Source organism: Macrotis lagotis, chromosome 1 (genome assembly GCF_037893015.1).
Source record: "Macrotis lagotis isolate mMagLag1 chromosome 1, bilby.v1.9.chrom.fasta, whole genome shotgun sequence".
NCBI lineage: Eukaryota > Metazoa > Chordata > Mammalia > Peramelemorphia > Peramelidae > Macrotis > Macrotis lagotis.
In genome coordinates this window covers 281,812,875-281,836,538 of record NC_133658.1, presented here as the reverse complement: position 1 = coordinate 281,836,538, position 23,664 = coordinate 281,812,875, and the positions used below count along the sequence as shown (strand labels likewise).

General features: G+C 36.9%; 1 protein-coding gene across 4 annotated transcripts in view; it reads left to right on the top strand.

The window, feature by feature from the left end:
• CCDC187 (coiled-coil domain containing 187) overlaps positions 1-23,664 on the top strand; it is a 130,496-nt gene that overhangs the window by 68,852 nt on the left and 37,980 nt on the right. For all 4 annotated transcript variants that reach the window (XM_074210687.1, XM_074210686.1, XM_074210688.1 and 1 more), the window contains 5 exons: positions 4,599-4,717; positions 5,027-5,106; positions 6,107-6,234; positions 6,762-6,937; positions 11,290-11,365. In XM_074210687.1, coding sequence (XP_074066788.1) covers positions 4,599-4,717; positions 5,027-5,106; positions 6,107-6,234; positions 6,762-6,937; positions 11,290-11,365 — 579 coding nt within the window. The remainder of the gene's footprint in view (positions 1-4,598; positions 4,718-5,026; positions 5,107-6,106; positions 6,235-6,761; positions 6,938-11,289; positions 11,366-23,664) is intronic.

The following is a 23,664-nucleotide window of genomic DNA, read 5'->3' as shown; positions in this document are numbered from 1 at the left end:
GTTGGACTTGGAGTCAAGAATACTTACAGAATTTAAGATACTTACTAGTTATATAACACTGGCCAAGTCACTTAACCTCTCTCAGCTTCAGTTTACTCATCTTTAAACAAGGGATACTAATAGTTTCTACCTCCAAGGTTTATTGGTAGGATCAAATAAAAAAAAAATAGCTTTCCAAAATTTAAAGCACTTCAAATGCCAATATTATTGCAAGTGCAGAAGAAATCAGATGTAACTATACAATGTGATTATTCATGACATAACAATGTAAGCTTGTTTGTTCTATCCTTATTTGTTGCAAGAGAAGGCTTTTATTTGGGGAAAGAGGATGGGAAAGATAAAGATTTGGGGGCACAGTGATAGTAGATAGAGACAGATATATAAAGTATCTATATATTTAAGCACTTACTTTGTCAAATTTATAATTTGCAACATTGTGTTACAAAAAAGATACTGACAAAAACAAGAGAAGAACAAGTAAAATAAAAGAGACACAGGACAATGTTGTTTTATCTATCACGTTAAATATAGTCTATGCTTTTTTTTTTTAGGTTTTTGCAAGGGAAATGGGGTTAAGTGGCTTGCCCAAGGCCACACAGCTAGGTAATTATTAAGTGTCTGAGACCGGATTTGAACCCAGGTACTCCTGACTCCAGGGCCGGTGCTTTATCCATTGTGCCACCTAGCCGCCCCATAGTCTATGCTTTTAAAATTTTAGATGCTATGCCATTTGGTCCATATAAATTAAATACTGATATTAATTTATTGTCTATGGTACCTTTTAATAAAATGTGCCTACCACATTTATCTTTCAATTATGTCTATTTTTGTATTTACTTTGTCTGAGATCATGATTGCTACCTCTGCATTTTTAACTTTAAAGATGTAGATTTTGTTCAAGATTCTATTTTTAACTTTCTCTGTGTGTTTCAAGTGTGTTTCTTTTAATCAACATACTATTGAATTTTGGTTTCTTTTTTTTTTTTAATTTAAGGCAATGGGTTAAGTGACTTGCCCAAAGTCACACAACTAGGCAATTGTCTGAGAACAGATTTGAACTTGGGTCCTCCTGACTTAAGGGGTGGTGCTCTATCCACTGTACCACCTAGCTGCTCCTGAATTTTGGTTTCTAATCTATTCTGTTATCCTCTTCCAGTTTATGAGTTTTTCCCATTCCCATTCACAGATGTGTCTGTTGGTTGTGTATTTCCCTTCAATCTATTCTTTTATACTTTTCTCTTTTTTTCTTCAGTCCCCACTTCGAGTTTGTTTTGCTTCTGACTACTCTCTCCCTTAATCTGCTATGCCTCTTATTTCCAACCCCTTTTAGTGTTGGGTAAAATGTAATTTTGTAACAAATTATATTTGTATTCTTTTCTACTTTAACCACTTCATATGAGGCTCAAGTTTTACCTGCCCCATCCAACTGCTTCCTCTGTTTTCTAAATTCTCTTGTGCACCATGTGTTTGTGAGATAATTTTCCGTATTCTGACTCTCCTCACTTCCTTGTGCATTCCTTTTCCCCAGCCTTCTATTATTCTTTTAAGAATATCCAAACATAAAAGAATCATACCCAGGCCCTCTAATTAGACTCCTTCTAAGACCCCAGGGGGTTATCAAGTTCAGAAGAGTTAATATGTATCATCTTCCCATGTAAAGATGTAAATACTTTAACCTTGTTTAGTCCTTTATAATTTCTCATTCATGTTTACCCTTTTTATATTTCTCTTGACTATTAATGTTTACATATCAAGATTCCTATTTAGTTCTTTTCACCAGGAATGCTTAGATGCCTTCTATTTCATTAAAAATATATTTCCTGGGACAGCTAGGTAGCACAATGGAAAGAGCAATAGCTTTGGAGTAAGGAGGACCTGAATTCAAATGTATGGCCTCAGAATCTTAATAATTACTTAGCTGTGTGACTTTGGAAAAGTCACTTAACACCCTTTTGCCTTGCATAAAAAAAAGAAATGAACGAAAAAAATACCCCCCCAGAAGATTATACTATTTTGTTAGGTAGGTTACCCTAAAAGGAGGTGACTGGTGGAATGTTTCATTTTCAATTTTTTTTCAAGGCAGTGGGGGTTAAGTGGCTTGCCCAAGGCCACACAACTAGGTAATTATTAAGTGTCGGAGGCTGGATTTTAACTCAGGTACTCCTGACTTCAGGGCCAGTTCTCTATTCACTGTGCCACCTAGCCGCCCCCTCATTTTCAATTTTGTCCTCTGATTCTAAAATATATAGATGTGGATTTTTTTTTTTTTTTAGTGATTTCTTGAAATATGTCAGGGCTCTTTTTTTTTTTTAGTTTTTGCAAGGCAATGGGGTTAAGTGACTTGCCAAAGGTCATACATCTAGGTGATTATAAAGTATCTGAGGCCACATTTGAACTCAGGTCCTCCTGACTCCAGGGCCAGTGCTCTATCCACTGAACAACCTTGCTGCCCCCAGGGCTCTTTTTTTTAATGTAGATTTGTTAGTGCAATGATTCTTAAATCATCTCTAATCATTCTGATTTCTAAGATTTATTTTCTTCAATAAGACTTCATCTGTCTTTTCCCCTAATTAACTCTTTCTTTATAGCTTTCTTCTATAATCTCATTTGAATTTTTAAATCATTTTAACTCCTTTAAAACAAAACTCTTTTAAGAATTCTTGTTGGACTTGTGTCTAAGCTGCACTTTTCTTTGAGGGTTTTCTTTGTAGGCATTTTCAAGTTATTCTTATAGAAGTATTTGTATCTTGTTTCCTTGTTAACCAATGGGATTCTTAATGTTGGGAATTTCTGGGGGGACATTCTTTTCTCCAGCCTTCTTCTTGACTTTGAATTCTATTAATTAGCGTTGGGCTCTGCATATTTCAGGATGGGGAAGATAGTCTTCTTGTCCTTTTAGATCATTTTTCTATTTTCATAGCTTGGTATAGGGGTCTGTGAGCTTTCAGTGCCTTCAAAATGGTGTGCTCCAGGATGAGGTCTGTTCACTGACATTCAAGTCTGAGATCTGCAAGTCCCCACCCAAGTTCGGATCTATTGACTTGTATATGGTTGAGAATTTTAGTAGGCTGCTGCTAGATGCAATCACTGTTAGACCTTTGAGAGGCTCTGCAGATTCAGAGTAATTGAAAAATGTTGGCTCCTCTTTGGTCTGAGATGTCTGCCTTGATTGATAGTCCACTGCAGGCTTGCCTGCTAGGCTAATGGGTAGAAATGAGTCACTACTCTGCTTTTGTGATCAGAACCATATAACTACCTTTTCAGAACTTCCTTTTTTAAATTGTTTTTTGAATTTTACAATTCTCCCCCCAACCCACCCAGAAGGCTGTCTGATATTCTTTACATTGTTTCCATGCTCTACATAGAACTTGTTTCTTGTTCACTCCATAAGTAGAGCCCATATTCCTCATCACTCTTTTCTGCTCTGGATCAGTAACCTGGAACTCATAGTGGGAAACAGAACCGCCAGACGGCACCCATTTCTGTACCTAGTACTAGTTCAGGGATGTCCTAGATCTATTTCTGCCCTACTGCCCTGCTTCAGCTCTCTGTTCCTAGGCACTGGAATACTCCATGTTATGTGGCCCCTGACCATTTCCCCACCATAAGTGGGGATCTTACTGTCTGTCTCCCTAAGTTACTTTGACTGGAAAAATAACTCATTGTGATTTTTTATCTTGACTTTCCCAATCAGAATCTAGATTACTGTGTTTTCTAGATCATTATGGAGAAGGGATAGTTGCAAACTAGACTTCTTAACTCTGCCATGTTGACTCCAACCCAATATAGAGTATATATACATATGTATATAAACACACATATGTAAATCTTTACATAAGAGATTTATGACTTTATATATAATTTTTTCTGGCCTTAATTGTGTCTAGAAATATTTATGCTTACTAACAATTTTCTAATTTTCATTATGTATTTTGTATATATATATATATTATATTTATATATTTTATATATATATATATATGAAACCTCCATTGTATATTTATTTGATGAAAAGTCATGGGTCAAATCAAAGTTCAAATCAATTCAATGATCAAGCTTGACTTCAGAAAACTGATGATGAGGAGAGAGTGGTGAACTATGGGCATGAAATGAAGCCTATAAAAACATATGTTTGTTGTGTTTATCTGGAACTTTATTGATAAAAAGAGAATGCTATGAGGGTTTTATTGAGAAATAACTAATTAAAAATAAGAATAGTTTGAAATAAATTTTAGAAAAAACAAGAATTAAGTTGTATAAACTGGGATCACTTTAGTTGTAGTTTTACTATCATTTATTCCAAACATTCTTTCCTTAAATTGCTGTCAACTACCTTGGGCCAGCTACATGAAACAACTCATAAAATGTCCAGATTTGGTGGAGTGGAAAGAGTAATGAATTTAGGAAGACCTTAATCTAAACCCTGCTTCTGATACTTAGCTCTTTGATCCTGGACAATTCACTTAATTTTTCTGAGCTTGTAATATTCTCAGTTATAAAAGGAGAATAACATTTTCATTTCCTTTATTAAATTTGTTCCAAGGAAATAACATGTAAATTTTTAAAGTATGTTATTATTATTTTTGTTATTATTTCAGCATAGCAACCTCATCATTCGAACTGAAGTAGACAATAGACCAGAAAAATGGAAGATGTCAAAGTCCTATGGAAGCCTGGAATCTATAGCCTGTCTAAGTAGACAGTCATCTTTGGGCAGGTATAAAGTCAAACAAGTGATTTAACTTAAGCAGTGACCTATCATAGCAATGTGTTGGCATCTACTTTACTCTCCTGCATGTGTACTACTGGCCTTAGTCTGTATCATTTGGGGTTCAGCTCTGCTGGCCCATCAGGAGAATCAGAGCTGAAGCTATCTCTCTTCTAGGAAATAAGCTATTTCCAGCAACTTAAGCAGAGGATATCATTCTCCAAAACATAAATGGTATATAGGCATAGCACATTTATATTATGCTGATGTCACAAAATTACCTGTGTGCTTTTTTTATTACTATTTCTATGTCCCTAGACTATATTCCAGCAGAGCCAATAGTCCAACAGTTCCCACCTGGGAAAGTGAACCAAGAAGAATTTTAGTGGTTAAAACAGGTAAGATCTTTTGAGGTTTTATGTCCATTAGTTACTGTGCCCTCTATAGACACTGAAAGGAGAGCTTCTAAATTGATCTCCATTTTTACAGAATATATAACCACACTGGAAGAAACAATTTTATATTATAGCAAATAAAATTAAAAAGGATAAACATTACCTTACAGCAAAGGTATTACATAAGTAATACTACTTGGGGTGGCTAGGTGGCGTAGTGGATAAAGCACCGGCCCTAGAGTCAGGAGTACCTGGGTTCAAATTCGGTCTCAGACACTTAATAATTACCTAGCTTTGTGGCCTTAGGCAAGCCACTTAACCCTGTTTGCCTTACAAAAAAAACCTAAAAAAAATAAGTAGTACTACTTCACAAATATTAAATGAGAACCTAAGCATTGCAAAGAGTTCAAAAGTTCACAAAGGCTAGAATCCTCTCTCTAAACAGATTAATACCTAAAACCCTTTTGGACATTTGGTCTTATACTATTTTTAAGGAATCCAACAATGTAAATATGATCATAATTGATAAATACTTCCATATGTCTAGCTCGACTCTCACTATAATAACCATTGTCTGATAAGTCAAGTGAAAATGGGAATCAAACGATTAAATAATTCAGCTTTGCTCCTATTCCTCAATCTTTCCTCATTCATGTCACAGATAAGCATGTCCTAAGGCAAGCTATGACTAGGCTAATCCTGGTGTCAGAAGTATTTCATCAAAAATCCAAATTTATTTGTTTTCATTGTACAAAATGTGGAGTTTTTATATAATTTGAACTTTAAGTGGCATTATTCAATTCTCTGAATTTTTTGACTTGATGGAAATATTGACTGCCTTGGGTGAATATTCTTATGTGGAAGAAAAACATCATGCTAAATTGCCAGGTTTAAGCTTAACTTTTATATTCTATAAAAGTTTCCAAAGAAATGAAGCTCCCCAATCTCTCATTCTGTAAAGCACTCACTGACCCAAACTTGATTGAATATTTTCCATCCTTAGAGACTGAAAGGGGAAGAGGGAAGCAAGATAGTACAACATCCTACTCCACTACATGGTCATCCTTATCTGGTTCTGGTTATGAAATTGGCAAGGAACTCCCTAGAGATGACCACTTGAACAGCAGCCAGGTATGAGGGTAGCTTCAGGACCAGATTCCAATAACTGTATTTCTCTTGCAAGTATTACTACACATTCATTGTTCCATTTCGCAATGCTTTTTATTCCTTTATAATTTAACCTTTTTGAAGGGGTTACTCTTAGAAGTCCCTAAAACTTGGATTAATCCTATTTTACCACCTTGCAAGGCTTGTTGCCTATCATATTTTTAATTCTCTCACTTCAGAGATGAGGCTTCCAGTGTCTTTCAAGGTGAAAGTAAACTAACTTGTCTAGTGGTAGAATTTACTACTCAAAGATAACGTGGACATTTTGATAGAAGTTTTCTGGAGAGCATGACTATCTTGGTTGCCTAATCCATTAGTAATTATAATGATAGGACAACTTTGGGATAAATAATAGAGGAAATACTTGGGGCCATGTTGGACCTTCTAGGAAGCACATTTCACATTTCAAAGGGAGGGAACTGTTATTTCTGAGACACTTCTTTTGGTCACTTGGAAAATGACACAGGAATCTCTTCTTTCATTGCTTCCAGAGGAATGAAATCAATCAGTCTTGCCTTTTGGACCACTTCAACCTGAAGAAGACTGATTCATGCTTAAGGGAAGAAGAACTAAAAGCCCAGTTCCAGACAGCCCTCTTTAAGCTCCGGGAAAAAGCCCTGCAGGATAAAATCTCAGCTGAATTAACATGGCTTGAGCATCAGAAAGCGTGAGCTAATGTTTATTTAACCTGATAACATGCCTCATTATCTTTCTGTCTTCTGCCTGTTCTAGTATGTAGTCTAAGAATTTTAACTCTAGAAGGAATATGAAGGGTTATCTGGAAAATCAGCCTTTTGGGTGAGGATTTGCCTCTACTTGAGTTATATCATCTATGGAAGATTCAATGGTAAACAATCAGAAATAGCATTTTTTAAAGGGAAAGAAATCAGTAAAAGGTAATTCAAAAGTATTTTGTCCTTCAGTTAACAAGATGATGTCTATTCAGCTTGGATTTGGCTTCTAAGGTATATCCCTATCAAGGAGGGTAAATTGCATTGAGTTGAGCTCATTTGTGCATTCTTATCTAAAGTGCCTCATGACCCAGAGTATTTGTGAGATGACTGTGTGGAGATTGTGTGTGTGTGTGTGTGTGTGTGTGTGTGTGTGTGTGTGTGTGTGTGTGTTTAGTTTAGTTAATCTGTGAGCAGACTTGTGAGGAATTAATCCTGTGGTGAAGAAAGGGAATTGGTAGTTCCCTCAATCAACATTTATTAAGTTTTTTTAAAGAAAGATTTTATTTTTAATTTTACAATTTTTCCCCTAATCTTGCTTCCCTCCCCCCCCAGAAGACAGACATTGTTTCAATGGTATACACTGATCTAAGCTGAATATGATGAGAGAGAAAACATATCCTTAAGGAAGAAACAAAAAGTATAAGAGATAGCAAAATTACATAATAAGATAACAGGTTTTTAATTAAAGGTAACCATTTATTAAGTTTTTAATATGCATCAGGGCATCAGGCACTGAGCTAGTGATGTAGAGAAAGAAAAAAATACAATCCCTGCTCTCTCGGAGTGCACTTTCTTGTGGAAGAAATAACTACAAACAACTATCTCCAAGTAAGATATAGACAGTAGAAATGGGAAATTATCTCAGAGGAAAGCACAAAAAGGGGGGGGGGTAAGAGAAATCAGGAAAGGCTTCTTATAAAAGGTACAATTTGAACTGACTTTTAAAGAATGCCAGTGGACAGACAGCAAGTACAACAAAAGACATAGTGGGTGAGGAATAGCTAGAAAGTCAGTGATACTGGTAAGAAGACTAGAAAGGTAGGAAGAGGTCAAAATGAGGATTTTCTATTCTGCTCTGGAGGTAGTAATGGGGAGTCACTAGATCTGATGGAATGAGGGGAGGTGACATGATGATCTGTGCTTTGGGAAGATCATGTTGGCAGATGAATGGGGAGAGATATGAGACAGGGAGAACAACCATCAGACTATTGCAATAATCTAGGATAAGGGCAGCAGCTGTATTTAGAAAGAAGGGGACATAAATGAGAGATGTTACAAAGGTAAAATTGATAGGACTTGGTGGCAGATTGGATTGTAGAGTTAGTGAAAATTAAGAATTGAAGATGATACCTAGGTTTCAAGCCTGGGTGACTGTGAAGATAATGATGCTATCAATGGCAACAGCAAAGTTGGGCAGAAAGATAACTGAGTTTAGTTTTGAATATGCTGGGTTTAAGTATCTATGAGAAATTCAATTTTAGATGTCTAAGAGGTAGTTGGGTGACGGTGGACTAGAGCTCAGAAGAGAAATTAGGGCTAGAGAAATTGATCGGAAAGTCACCTAATTGGAGATTATAACTGAACCATGGCAGCTCAAGAGAGAGAATTTAGAGGACAAGAGAAAACATAGAGGTTGGAATCTGAATGAAGGTCCAGTAAAGGAGAATAAGAAGGAAAGGTCATATGGGTAGGAGAATCAGGAAAGAGCACTGTTATGAAAACTCAGAGAGATGAGTATATCCAGGAGAAGAAGGTGATCATTAATGTTGAAAGGAATGAAAATATAAGGAATTAGAATTGTCAGAGACCATTAGTAACTTTAGAATGAGTAATTTCATCTGAAAGCCAGATTACATAGGGATTAGAAGGGTAAGAGGGCGAGGAAGCAGAGGCACTAATTGAAGATGGCTTTCTAAAGAGTTTAGTGAAGAAAAGGAGGGAAGGCATAGGATAACTAATGGGGATGGTTGGATCAAGTGAAGGGCTTTTCTTAAAAGGTTGGGGGGGGGACATATTTTTGTGTATGAATGAAGTAGCTGGTTGATGGATTAGATTGAAGACTAGTGAGAAACAGTGACCAACTACAATTTTAGAGGACTCATGATATGAAGCAATGCTATCTATTGCCAGAAAGAGAAGTGATGCTGATGGACTCAGAATACAGATTTGAAGCATTTCTTTTTTTTTTATGTGGTCAATGCATGGATTTATTTTGCTTGTCTATATAGGTTTGTAATGGCTTTTGCTATTCTTGCTTTCTGAAAGGCAAAGAAGTGAAGTGGGAAGCAAATGAAAATAAAACTGAAATTAATATTGAAGAACTGAAAATAAAATTGAATTTAAAAATTAGTGAGAGATTATAGTGGTGATTATAGAGGAAGAAATCTGCTAGAGAAAAGAAGAATTGGATTTAGGGGACATGCAGAGAAATTTGCCTTGGCAAAGGAAAGAGAACAGTCTTTTGGGTGAAGGAGATAATGAGGAAGAAATGTGAGTGATGAAAGATGAGAAAAAGAGGAGGGAAAAAGAAGGAGCACCTACTGAATAGTTCCAGTTTTTTTATTGTGTAGTATGAGGTAAAATCCTTTGTTGAGGGATGGGGGAAGTGTGCGCATGAGAGACATACAGAGAGTTAAAAAAAATTTTGGTATAATGCATTGATTATGGAGGGGTAAAAAGATTGCCTTTGCTTCCATGAAGGATCAGATGAAGATATGTATTGGACAGTCCAGTTTTATATTTTTTCCTAGTTTGTTCATCAGTGGCAGTGGATGGCATGAGCATTCCAAGGCAGAACTCGGCAAATCACAACAAGTGATGATGATGATGTTTGTCTTTCATTCTCAAAAAAGACTATAATATTAGGGAGGTGATACCATGACAAACACATGAATTGGACTTAAGTGAGAAAGGTCTGGATCCAGTGGCCAGATATGAATCAGAACTACTGGCGACAGCCCTGGATGCAAAGCAATCAGGATTAAGGGACTTGCTCAAGGTCACACAGTGAGTACCCATGTTTCAGGTTGGATTTGAACTCCCACCCTCCTAACTCCAAGGCAAGTGCTCTGTCCACTGTGCCATCTAGCTGCTCAAAATAAATGATAGGAGAAGAGAAAGGGAATTCAAACATAAGAGGAGAGAGGATAGACACTGCAAGAGTGATGGCCTAGTAAAGAACTAAGGGGTGGAGGGAATAGAGATCTTGGTGAAGATGAAGAATAGGTATAAGGATTGTAACAAAGAGGAAGGTGGAATGATAAAATATGGCAAGAGCAAGATTATGAAGGGAGTCATTGGAAATGTATAGATTGAAAAAGAAGACAGTTTAGGATATTTGAAGGGTTTTGAAGAAAGAATATGTGTATTATATATATATATATATATATATATATATATATACACACACATAAATTTTTATATTTAGACATAGATAGAAAGAAACTGAACTTAGTGAGGATGGTAAGAAGAGTCCTGGGGTTTGGTACATAATAGTGATTTTAATTAGATAATAAATCTGGATTGAATGAATGTCAAAGTAGGAGAATCTGGAAGTGGTAATGGGAAGTAAAGAGTATATAGAGTCCCCCAACCATGACCAAGAAGTGAAGGAGATGTGAATAAAAGTTCAACTGTTCTTGGGTGGTTAAAGATTGCATGTCATAGGAGGTAGTTAGATCTCAGTGAGAGCCAGAATTTGGAGGAGTGAGGAAAGGAAAAAGTTTAAAATGAAAGCATTGGGACATTTGTAGTTAGGGAGTATGTTGATCCTCTTCCAGATAGATTATCAGTGACTAAATTATTATGTCTGTTGAATGAAGGATGTAATTAGACAGTTAAAGTTCTTCCTTTGACCAAACCTGGTGATAGGTTCAGCGTTAGAGCTCAGTTTTTGGCTAAGGAACAGAGTTTTTCTCTTTATGAAGATAACTGGTCTAAACAAAGATAGAACCTAGTGAGCTTTTTCTTTTTATATATGTGTGGTTTAGTCTAAGCCAACTGGACTGACCACAGCTAGCTAAAGCAAGTGTGATCATTTTCAAGCTGTCTGTTCCAAATTATTCACAGAGAAGTTTGTGGCTGCTTCTCCACTAGATACATATAGAATCAGGAATGTTTAAAGCCCCTGCATTCCAAAGGCAAATATTAGTAATTTTTGGATTATCTACACCCCATGCTAATACATGAATAATTGAGATTTAACCATAAAACCAGTTTTTGGAAGTGTTTATAGAACAACATGTTTGGAACGTTATATAATTTTTGCTATTCTAACCACTTCTAGATGTTTGGAGAACAAAAAAGACCACAGCTTAAAGACTGGAGAACAGCACAAAATCCTAATGGTGAAGCACGAACAGGTAGGCCATTCGCAAGATAATGATACTGCTACCTCAGAGGACACCAGGAGCTCCCTGTGAGGTTTCAATGCAAGCTGGAACATCCTAAACATTGTGTTTGTGTTTTCACCTCTTACACATGCCATCATGGTAGAAGACAGCAACAAGTAGTACTTAAAGGAAAAAATAAAGGATAAAACAATGCAGTGGAGAGTGTTGAATCTGAAGTTAGGGCATAAATTTGGATCTTGAATTTGCCACTTAGTAGCTATGTGACTGGGTAAGTCATTTAACTTACTTGTTTCCTCATCTACAGAATTGAAAGGGTTGGGTTAAATCACTTCCAAGGTCACTTCTAATTTAAATCTATGGTCCTATGAAAATTTAGACAATGGTATCATCTACTTGGATGACTGCAAATTACCTATAGAAAAGGTAAATTAAATTCCATGGCTGTTAGAATTCATTCCCATATCAATTATGAAAATAATGTCTAGGGACTTCTGGGCAGAGCCAATATGGTGTGCAAAGCTAGGAAGCTACTGGAGCCTTTCCTGAAACAACTTTAAATGAAGCCTTTAAACAGACCCTAAAGTGACAGAACCCTTAAAAAAACAGAATGAAACAATTTTTTAGCTCAAGATATCTTGGAGGGAACCTTAAGGATAAGTTTATCTTTTATGTGTAAAAGGGAAGTTCAGCCCAGTGAAGACAGGAGAGGTAAACTTTGAGCCCTGGAATGCTGCTATAGCAGGCAAGACTGGGTTGGACCACCCTAATGCAGGAAGCAAACTGCAAGGACCTGAAATGCCAAAGTAGAAAACCAGGGACCAGACCCCACCAGCTCCCAACACAAAAAAGCTTGGATTATATCCCCTAGGCCATAGGAGCAGAGGTCAACTTTCAAAATGCTTTTAAAAAAAGAGTACTAACCATGGAAAGGTAATATTCTGATAAAGAAAATAAAAATGCCTTCTCAGAAGAGGAAAGCAGTGACAACATGCCTATATGTGAAGCCTCAAAGGGGACCATGAATTAGTAAAAAAGGTAAGAACTCAAAAAAACTTAAAGATCAAGAAAAGAAATAAGAATCATGTAGGAGAACTATGAAAAAATTGAAGAAAACAATACCTTTAAAAGTAATATTGGCCAAAAGGAAAAAGAAAACAGAAAAAGCTAACTGAAGAAACTAAAACCAAAAGGTGGGAAAATTAGAAATTTAAAGTATCTCTAAAAAAAAAAGACTGACCTGTACAATAGATCCAGGAGAAATAATTTACAAATTAATATCTACCTGAAAGCCGCAACAAAAAAAAAGAGCCCAGAAAATATCTTTCATGAAATTATCAGTGAAAACTGCTCTTATATCCTAGGGGGAAAAAAAGATAAATAGTTCTTGAAAGAATCCATCGAACAACTCCAGAGATCCCAAGATGAAAACTTGAAGGAATTTTGTAGTCAAACTTCGGAATAATCATCTAAAGGAGAAAATACTGCAAGCAAAAAAGCAATAGAAATACCAGGGATCCACAGTCAGGATTAAACATAACTTGTTAGCTTTCAACATTAAAGAATCAGAGGGCCTGGAATGTGATATTCCAGAGGACAAAGGAGATTGGATTATAACCAAGAACCAACTAGCTTATTCAGCATATATCAGGGGGAAAGATGGATTTTTAACAAAACAGAGAACTTTCAAACTTAACCTGATAGAAAGACCAGAACTGAAACAAAAAATTTGATCTTCAAATTCAAGGCTCAAGAGATGCATAAAGCTAAGCAGAAAGGAAAAAAAAATTAGTCAATAAAATTAAACTGTTTATATCACTACACAGGAAGACAATACTTGTAACTTCCAATTTCTATTGGAACAGTTTAAGGGAATATACTTGGACAGAGAGTGCGGGTATATAAATTGACTATGATGTAGTGACATTTTTAACTCTTACACACTGAATTACTCTTGGGACAGTTTGAGGGAATGTACTCAGAGGATGTGGGTATAAGATGATGTAATATATTTCTATTGGGACAATTGAAAGGGAGCATGCTTGGACAGAGAGGGTGAATATAAATTATGATATGATGCTTAAGACACTAATGTGTCTTCTAATGAGACAGTTGAGGGGAGCATATTTGGACAGAGTATTGGTCTGAAGTGATAATGACGTGATGATGCTCATAACCCGTGAGAATTGTGCTTTTATTTTTTGTTGAAAGGAAGTATGCTTAGAGAGTGATGGGTAAAAAAACAGTCAAAACATGAAAAAAATGATTATACTGGAAGAAAGCAGAAGCATAAGAGAATAAATAACACCACATGAAGAGGCACAAAGGACCTATAGAGGGAAAGAAGGGAGGTTGCGAACACTGAATAAATCTCTCAACAGATTTTGTTCAAAGACAGAAGAACATACATTCCCAATTGGGTTTAGTAATTTATCCTATCCTTTAGAGAAGTAGGAGGGGAAGATGAAAGAAAAGGGAAGGGAAGGGCTTATAAAAGGGAGGGGGAAAAGTAAAAGATGAAAGGGAGAAGCTGATAGAAGGGAGGGCAGATTGAGGGAGGAGTAAGGTGAAAGGAGAGAAAAGAAATACAGAAAGATGGGATAGAGGGAAATCAGTGTTAGTAATCAAAATTCTGAATATGAATAGGATGAACTCTTCCATAAAACAGAATCAGATAGCAGAATCTTAAAAAGTATTTACAAAAAATACATTTGATGCAGAGAGAACACAAGAGAAAAGGTAAAAGGCTGGAACAAAATGTGTTATGCTTCAGGTGAAGTAAAAAAGGGGTAGCAATCTTGATCTCAGACAAGGCAAAAGTAAAAATAGATCTAATCAAAAGGTATAAGGAAGGAAACTACATCTTTGTTAAAAAGGTACCATAGACAATGAAGTAATATCAATATTGAAAAGATATGCACCAAGTGGTATGACATCCAAATTCTTAGAGGAGAAGCTAAAGGAGTTACAGGAAAACATTGACAACAAAGCTATATTAGCAGGGGACTTTAGCCTCCCTCTCTCTCAGAATTTGAAAGCATTAGAATAGGCAATGAGGAAACTAAACTCTTTGCAGATGATACAATGGTATACTTAGAGAACTCTAGAAAATCAACTAAAAAAATAACTTGAAACAATGAACAACTTTGACAAAATAGCAGGATATAAAATAAACCCACCAAATCATCAGCTTTTCTATACATTACCAACAAAACCCAATAGCAAGAGATAGAAAGAGAAATCTCATTTACAGTAATTGTAGACAAGTGAAAATACTTGGGAATTTCCCCAGACAAACCCAGAAACTATATGATCACAATTACAAACACTTCACACAAATAGTCAGATCTAAACAATTTGGGAAAATATGAATTGCTTATGGGTAGGTTGAGCTAATATAATAAAAAATAATGCTACTTAAATTATTCAGTGCCATTCCAATCAAATTATCTAAAAATTATTTTATAGAGCTAGAAAAAATAGTAACAACAGGAGGAACAAAAGAGCAAGCATATCAAGGGAATTAATGAAAAAACTGCAAAGGAATACCAGGTCTAAAACTATATTATAAAGTGGCTGTCATCAAAATTATCTGATACTAAGAAATAGAGAAGTCCATCAGTGGAAACAGTAGTAAATAACTAGTAATCTGTTTGATAAACCCAAGACTTCAATTTCTGAACTAAGAAATCACTATTTGATGACAAACTGCTAGGAAAACTGGAAAAGCATATGGCAAAAATTAAGCATAGACTACCATCTCTCATCCTATACCAAGATAAGATTAAAATATGGGTATGAGATTTAGACAAAAAGGGTAACACTATAAGCCAATTAGGAGAACAAGGAACAGTCTATCTGTTAGATCAAGAAAGGGGGAGTTTTAAAATCAAACAAGAGATAAGAAAACATTATAAATTGCAAAATGAATGATTTTGAGTACATTAATTGGGGAACAGTTGAACAAGTTAATTGTATATAAACCATGAGTGGCCAGACTTAGAAAAGCCTAGAAAGACTTGCATGAACTGATGCTGAGTGCAGTGAGCACAAACAGAAGAACATTGTACACATTAGCAGTAATATTGTGAGGTGATCAACTCTGATGGATGCAGCTCCTATCTGAGAGACCTGTTATGGAAAATGCCATCCACATTCAGAGAAAAAACTGGAGTTTGAATGCAGAGCAAAAGATGCTATGTTCACTTTTTAAAACTTTTATGTTGTGTCTTTCTTTCTTTTAATTTCCCCTTTCTTTCTCATGATCCTTCCCCCGCCCCAAAACACACACATACAATTGTACAATGTTCAACCTATATCAGATTGTTCCCTGCCATGGGGAGAGTGGTAGAAAATTGTGGAAATCAAAAGCTTGCAAAAGGATGAATTTTGAAAACTATCTTTGTGTGTAATTGGAAAGAATTTTTTTAAAAAGAAAATGCCATTTTTGGGAGCAGGTAGGTGATGCCCTAGATAGGACACTGGCCCTGGAATCAGGAGTACCTGAGTTCAAATCTGGCCTCAGACACTTAATAATTACCTAGCTGTGTGACCTTGGGCAAGTCACTTAACCCCATTGCCTTAAATAAAATTTTAAAAAAAGTTTTAAAAGACATGCCATTTCAGATATCTTTGGTTATATTCACTGTCAAAAATTTTTCTATTAAGAATTTTCATTGCATAAATAACTAAAAAGTTGGCCAGACATCTTTTAAATTCTTTGTCTTCTGTCAAGTTTGCTTCTTCTCCTTTGTGTCCAACCTGTACACCTGCTAAGCTGGGGATTTCTCCCCACTTACCACACTTTGTCCCTCTCTGTTTTCCAATATTAGATCTTATCCTTGCCATATTCTCCTTGTGTATCTTACCTTCTTGGGCATCAGGTGACCACTGACTAATCTAATCTACTATGTGCCCAAGAGCTCCTATTCTTTAAAGACAGTGAATTGAATTGCTATAGCCTTTTGAAGATGACAATATAATTATTATCTAATTGATTATAACTCTTATGGTGGGAATTTCAGGGACAGGCAAAGGTAATTGCATGGCAGAATGGTGGCAGTTATAGTTCTCTTGTCTGGGCCCATGTCTATGGGTCTGTGTCTGCTTCATTAGAATGAACAGTCAGCCCTGTAGTGCTAAATTTAACCATTTGTCTAAGATATTTATTTCAATATGTGAATAAGGAGGGGCAGCTAGGTGGTGCAGTGGATAGAGCACTGGTCCTGGAGTCAGGAGTACCTGAGTTCAAATCCAGCCTCAGACACTTAATAATCACCTAGCCGTGTGGCCTTGGGCAAGTCACTCAACCTCATTGCCTTGCAAAAACTAAAAAAAATGTGAATAAGGAAAAAGATATATAGGACTGGTGTGGTGGTGGATCAGTGACATGTGGTGGGGTCCATGACTAGGGAATCACAAATAGTATCAAAGTCAAGTATGAGCCTAATAGAGTTATCACAGGCATATCAATTCAATGAGACATCTTTATTGGCTGCTTCACCCAGTGGTTTTTCAGGCAGTTAAAATCAAAATCAATACTAAATATCATATATATATATATATATATATATATATATATATATATATATGTTAAATAGTTCACCTCGACTAAATAGATCATCTAAATTAGGGAAAATGGGTATATATTGGAGCAGCTAAGTGGTGCAGTGGATAGAACATCAGTCATGGAGTCAGGAGGACCTGAGTTCAAATCTGACCTCAGACACTTACTTAGCTGTGTGACCTTGGGCAAGTCACTTAAGCCCTTTGACTTAAAAAAAACAAACAAAAGGAAAATGGGTATAATAATAAAAGTGTCTAAAAACATTACTCTAGTGACACAGAAAGAGGATCAGACATGTGCTTATCTGTGTTCAGCCTGGTGTGGGAGGAATTGTGCAACCTGAGGTGAGGCATGACTCACCCTACTTTACTTCATGTCTTTCCCTGTATTTAAGGTTAAAATAGGCAAATTCACTTGTTTTTGTCTGTGAAAATACTTGGTATTATACAGAAATTACATATATAACAGATAACAGATCAGTTATTAACATTTTATCTTTTTTACTTTTCGTGATGTTAGGGGAGGTTCTGCCTCCCCTGCTCACAGGTCCTTAGGTTGGGTGGTAAAAGACAATTAGAAGCTTTCTTTGACAAGTTGTTTATGAGGTCCCCAGGGTCTATTTTAATGTCTAGTGAGGGATTTTTGCTCTGTGGCATCTTATGATGGATCTTTTCCCTTCCCTGAAGACAAGTGATTTGCTTAATATTCCATCTTTAGATCTATTCTGGAGATAAAAGCAAGATGAAAAGCATTATTCATCCAATTATTTAGTAAACATCCATTATGTGTATTAGGGACTAGGAGAAATACCAAAATAATTAAGACATGGTCTCTGCTCTTACAGAGTTTATAGACAGAGAAAGAAATAGGATCAAAGCTTTAAAGTAATGATGCTTACAACCAAATCCAAGAATGTTAGGGAAAGTGGGGCTTTAGTAAGTAATATGAGAATAAAATATGTTTCTACTTTAGCATATAATAACATTAGGGGATCTTTACAGCGAGACAACCCTAACCTTCTCCTATTTTTCCCTCTTAGGTCTTGCATCACAGACTCTGAAGTTATCATTTATAGTATTTATTATATTCTTATTTATTAGGATACTCCTCCCAGTTCCCACTCAATAGTCTTTCCCTTTTTAAAAACTGCATTTAATGCTGTTTAGGTGTTACCGAACTAGGACTAATGGTAAAAAGGTTGTCTTGGGCATAACACATGGGCAGAAATACAATGAGAAACATTTTTTGACTTGATCTTTTTTTTTCAGTGTACATCTTAATGAAAACATAGTAGATTAAAAATTTGAACTCAATATGTTGCTTTCAGGAAATATTATAAAAATGAGATACATACAAACATAGGAATAAAGGTCAGGAATAGAATTTATTATGTAAATAAGCAGGGCAGTAATTATGATTTTAAAGTTAAAGCCAAAATAGATTTAATCAAAATAGAAAAGGGAAACTATACAGCATGTTAGTCATACTAATATTATTTTAGACTATTTAAAATAACTAGACTGTATAAGGTTAAATATTGCTGTGGTGGGGGAAATAATGAACTAGTGAATTTAGAAAAATAAGGAAATATTGGACTTTTTTCTTTTTTTCTTTAATATTTATTTATTCTCATTTTGTACAAATAATGTTTTTTATACATTAATAAAATATTCTTAAGAGTCCCTCCCCCCAAAAAAATTATAGACTCACCTGAGCGATAAAGGGGAGAGAAAAAAGTTGAAATGAAATCAAAAAAATAATAATTGTAGGTATGACCAGGTTGGCACAGTGGACGGAGCACCAGCCCTGGAGCCAGGAGCACCCAAGCCCATATCTGGCCCTGTACACCCAACAATCACCCAGCTGTGTGACATGCAAGCCACCCCAACCCCACTGCTCTGCAAAAACCAAGAAAAAAAGACCCAAAATAAAATGAAATAGTAATAATAGTAGGGGTGGCCAGGTGGCAGACAGAGCACTGGCCCTTGAGCCAGGAGTATCTGGGTCCAAATCCAGCCTCAGACACCCAATGATCACCCTGCTATGTGGCCCCAAGCAGGTCGGCCAGCCCCATTTGCCCTGCACTCCCCCCCCAAAATAATAATAAAAAATGTACTCCAATCTTTGTTCCAACCCCAACAACTTTGTCGTGGGTGGATCACATTCTTTATGATAAGTCCATCACAAAAGTTACTTCCATATTTTTCCACCATTGCCATTGCTGATCGCAACAACCTCCTTTTGTACTTCTCCACTACCATGTACTATATTTTCTCTCTCCTTTCACTCTGACTCTGCTGTAGGGTAACTGAGTGGCGCAGCAGACAGATCCTTGTCTCTGGGGCCAAGAGGCCCTGAGTCCATATACCACCCCTTAGGCCCAGCATCTACCTGGCCCTATGGTCCTGGACAGGCCATCTAATCCCAGCCCCTCGCAAGAAGTAAAAAAGAAAATGTGTTATATCTGACCACTCCCCCCCATGGTCCATCCTCTCCTCCATCACTCACATCATCCCCCTTCCCCCTGTCCCCCCTTCTTACTCCAGATGCCTATACTACATTGAGTATATATGCTATTTCCTCTCCTAGCCTCCTCTGATGAGAGCAAAGATTCCCTCATTCCCCCTTGCCTTCCCCCCTTCTATATCATTGCAATAGCTCATTGTAATAAAGAAAAATCTTATTATATGAAATATCTTGGCCTATTTCCCCTCTCCTTTTTCTTTCTCCCATTACATTTCCCTTTTTTCTATTGACTCTATTTTCACACCATATTTTATCTTCAAATTCAGTTTTCTCCTGTCCTTCATCTATAAAATCTCCTTCTACCTGCTCTATTGACTGAGAAAGTTCATATGAGTATTATCAGTGTCATTTTTCTATGCAGGAATACATGCAGTTCATCATCATTAAGTCCCTCATATTTTCCCCTTCTCCAATCTCTATGCTTCACTTGAGTCCTGTATTTGAAGATCAAACCTTCTGTTCAGCTCTGGCCATTCCAACAGGAACATTTGAAATTCCCCTGGTTCATTGAAAACCCATCTTTTTCCCTGGAAGAGGACATTCAGTTTTGCTGGGTAGTTGATTCTTAGTTGCATTCTAAGCTCTTTTGCCTTCAGGTATATTATATTTCAAGCCCTATGAGCTTTTAATGTAGTTGCTGCTAAGTCCTGTGAGTTCTTGAGTGCAGCTCCACGGTATTTAAATTGTGTCCTTCTGGCTGCTTGTAATATTTTCTCTTTGACTTGGGAGTTCTGGGACTTGGCTATAATATTCCTAGGGGTTGTTTTTTTTGGATCTCTTTCTCGGGGGGATCGGTGGATTCTCTTCATTTCTATTTTGCCCTCTGTTTCTAGAATATCAGGGCAATTTTCTGTAGTAATTCTTTGAAAATGATGTCAAGGCTCTTTTCCTGATCATGACTTTCAGGTATTCCAATAATTTTTAAATTATCTTTCCTTAGTCTGTTTTCCATATCAGTTGTGTTTTCAATGAGATATTTCACATTTTCTTCTAATTTTTCATTCTTTTGGTTTTGAAGTATTGAGTCCTGATTTCTTGTAAATTCATCAATCTCCCTGAGTTCTATTCTTTGTCTGAAGGATTTATTTTCCTCAGAGAGCTTTCTTATCTCTTTTTCTATCTGGCCAGTTCTGCTTTTTAAAGCATTCTTCTTCTCAATAACTTTTTGAACTGTTTTATCCATTTGACCTGAGCTGGTTTTTAGCATGCTATTTTCTTTTCTTTTTTTTGCAAGGCAATGGGGTTAAGTGGCTTGCCCAAGGCCACACGGCTAGGTAATTATTAAGTGTCTGAGACCGGATTTGAACCCAGGTACCCCTGACTCCAGGGCTGGTGCTTTATCCACTGCGCCACCTAGCCGCCCTTAGCATGCTATTTTCTTCAACATTTTTTTGGATTTCCTTGACTAATCTGCTGACTTCATTTTCATGTTTTTCCTGCATCTCTCTCATTTCTTTTCCCAATTTTTCTTCTATCTCCCTCATTTGATTTTCAAAGTCTTTTTTGAGCTCTGTTATAGCCTGAGCCCAATTTCTGTTTTTCTTGGAGTCTTTAGATGCAGGAGCTTGTGTTCCTCATCTTCTTGGACTCATAGGCAAAATATTTCTCAAATGGTATTCCTTTTTTCTCTGCTTGCTCATTTTCTCAGCCTAAGCCTGTTTTGGGGGTGCTTCCTGAGCTTTTGGGACACTCCCACAGGGATCTCAGTGTGTGAGGCTCTGTCCTCCCTCCTGGTCTGTGAATGACCATAAGCGCCCCCCCTGCCACAGGGCTGAGGTGGGGGGGCCCTGCTCTTCTGTGGGGGGGGGGGCTAGACTTCAAACAGGATCTGAATGTGGTCAGAACCCCAGTGTTCTGTTCCAGAGGCAGAGGATAGAGCTCTGCAGTCTCTCTTCACTCTGCTCCCTAGGTTCAATGGGCTCATGCCCTGGGGGCTCTTGCTTACAGGCTCTGCCTACTTCTGTTTCCTGGATCTGGACTGCCTTGGTCACTGTGCTGCTTGCTGCTCACTGTGTGCTCTGAGGGCTGGGCTCCACGTGCTCGCTCTGGCAGAGGTCCCCCTGCTGTTCTCTCAAGTTGTGCCCAGTGCTCCCTGGGGTGTAGGTCAGGAAACTCCCCCGCTGCTGTAAGCCGTGGCTCCCAGCTCCCTGGGGCTGCCTCCGGGAGACTGAAGTTCTTTTGCTTTGGTGGGCCACCCCTCCAACCCCAGGGAGCAGAGCCTTTCTACTCTTTTCCAGGTTACCTTGAGTAGGAGAACTGCCTCACTGGGTCCCTCTGTGGGTTCTGTTTCTGGAAAATTTAGTTAGAGTCCTTAGTTTATAAGTTTCATGAGAGAGCGCCTAAGACACAATCCTCTCTTGTCACTATCTTGGCTCCACCCCCTGAAATATTGGATTTTTGAAGGAAGATACTATCCACCTTCAGAGAAACAAGAGGATAAGTGGAAATAAGCAGAGTATGCATATAAATATATATGTAAATGATTATAGATATCTGTGAATATGTATGGGTTTATGTGTGTTATGTATGTGTGTGTGTGTGTGTGTGTGTGTGTGTGCGTGCGTGTGTATGTTTAATTGTAGCCTTTTGGAGTGGGGAGGGAAGTGGAAGGGGGGAAATAAAAGTAGAAAGTGGACAACACAGAACAAAAGAAAACCTAACAAGGAAGCAAAGAAAAGATGGACAATTTTGAACACAATGTCTAGTATTTTTATAGGCTTTCTTGAAATGGAAATTTATTGCTTTATATTTTGAAATCCTAATGTTCTGCCGTACACATGGAAATTTTTTTTCTTATTTTATATTTATTCTATATTTAAACTTAAAGATTAAAAAGAAAAATACATCTAAATTCCATCAAATTCCCATTCTTCACTATATAATTATTTTGTTATAGGTCCTGTGTATCATAGAGGTAACATGAGGCAATGAATAGTTAGAGAACTGGCCCCAAAGCCAGGGAGTCCTGCTGCAAGCTTTATTTGTGGCTCTAAACAAATCACTTTAGCTCTCAGTGTCTCAGACAACTCTAAGAAGATAAGTCAGACAGTGTTCACCTGCATTGGAAGAGACAATACTAAGCTGCATAGGGAACTGCCATAAGAGTGATATCACAGGTTCAGTCTCTATCAATTATTATTGTGAAGGCTAAAGGCTTTGGGTAGACAGTAATATAAGGGGCACAATTTTCAGATGTCTGCATGCCTTTCTCACTGTTTTGGGGCACACAAATACCTTATCTTGGCTCTGAAGAATTATCAGTACCTATTTCATCTATATCACATTCAGGTGAAACTTAAATACCTATTAAACTTTTATGAAGTGGTTCATCATTAGAGAAAACTTTTATGCAAAAAGACATTCTAACTTTAGGTCAATAGTTCATCTTCAACAGGAATTTCATGGCCTAGCTAGAAGACAGCAGGTGAACTATACTTAAAAATAACTGAGCTGTTGACAGTAGTCCTTGGTACTTGTCCTTATGCCTATATATGGAGATAGGAAAGGTCAATATTCCCTATTTATATTCCATTAACTCAAAGGATCAGGCCTTATGGATCCATATGGGGCACTCCATTACTGCCATTCATGGAGATACCACCCTCAATGCCTTAGTTGAGATTGGGTCTTCATGAACTGCTATGATATAATAACCTAGTAGGCACCCTTCTGGTACTGAACCTCTCCATATCTGATCATCAGATGTGGCTATCACATTGTCTTCAGGCCCATACTCATAGTCTTTCTAGCTTGACAGGATTTGCTGAAACTTACATCTTTCTAGCATAGATTCTGCACTCTGGGCCATTTCCCATCCAAAAAAACATAGAAAAGTCATTTGTTCAAACACTGGATAATATTAAATGCCATCCTGCTTTTTATCATTCTATTCCTTCGAGGTAGTTAAGCTTAAAATTAAAAAAAACTATTAAATAAAAAAGTAATTATTCTTTAGTATAGAAATACTGCCAAAGATAAAGGGAAAATGAGTTGAATCATTGATTTCATTTGAGCTATTTAGCCTCTAAACCTGAATGTAGGATTCTCCAAATCTATGTCCTAGAGTGTCATATTGTTTTATGTACATTGAACTATGATTGTGATTAGATAGTCATATGTCCACAAAGGAAGGTAGATCCTGTGGTACATCTTTGAGTGTATCAGATTGATTCTACTTTATGGTCACTGGCAGGATCCCTAAGCCTGGCTTATCAATATG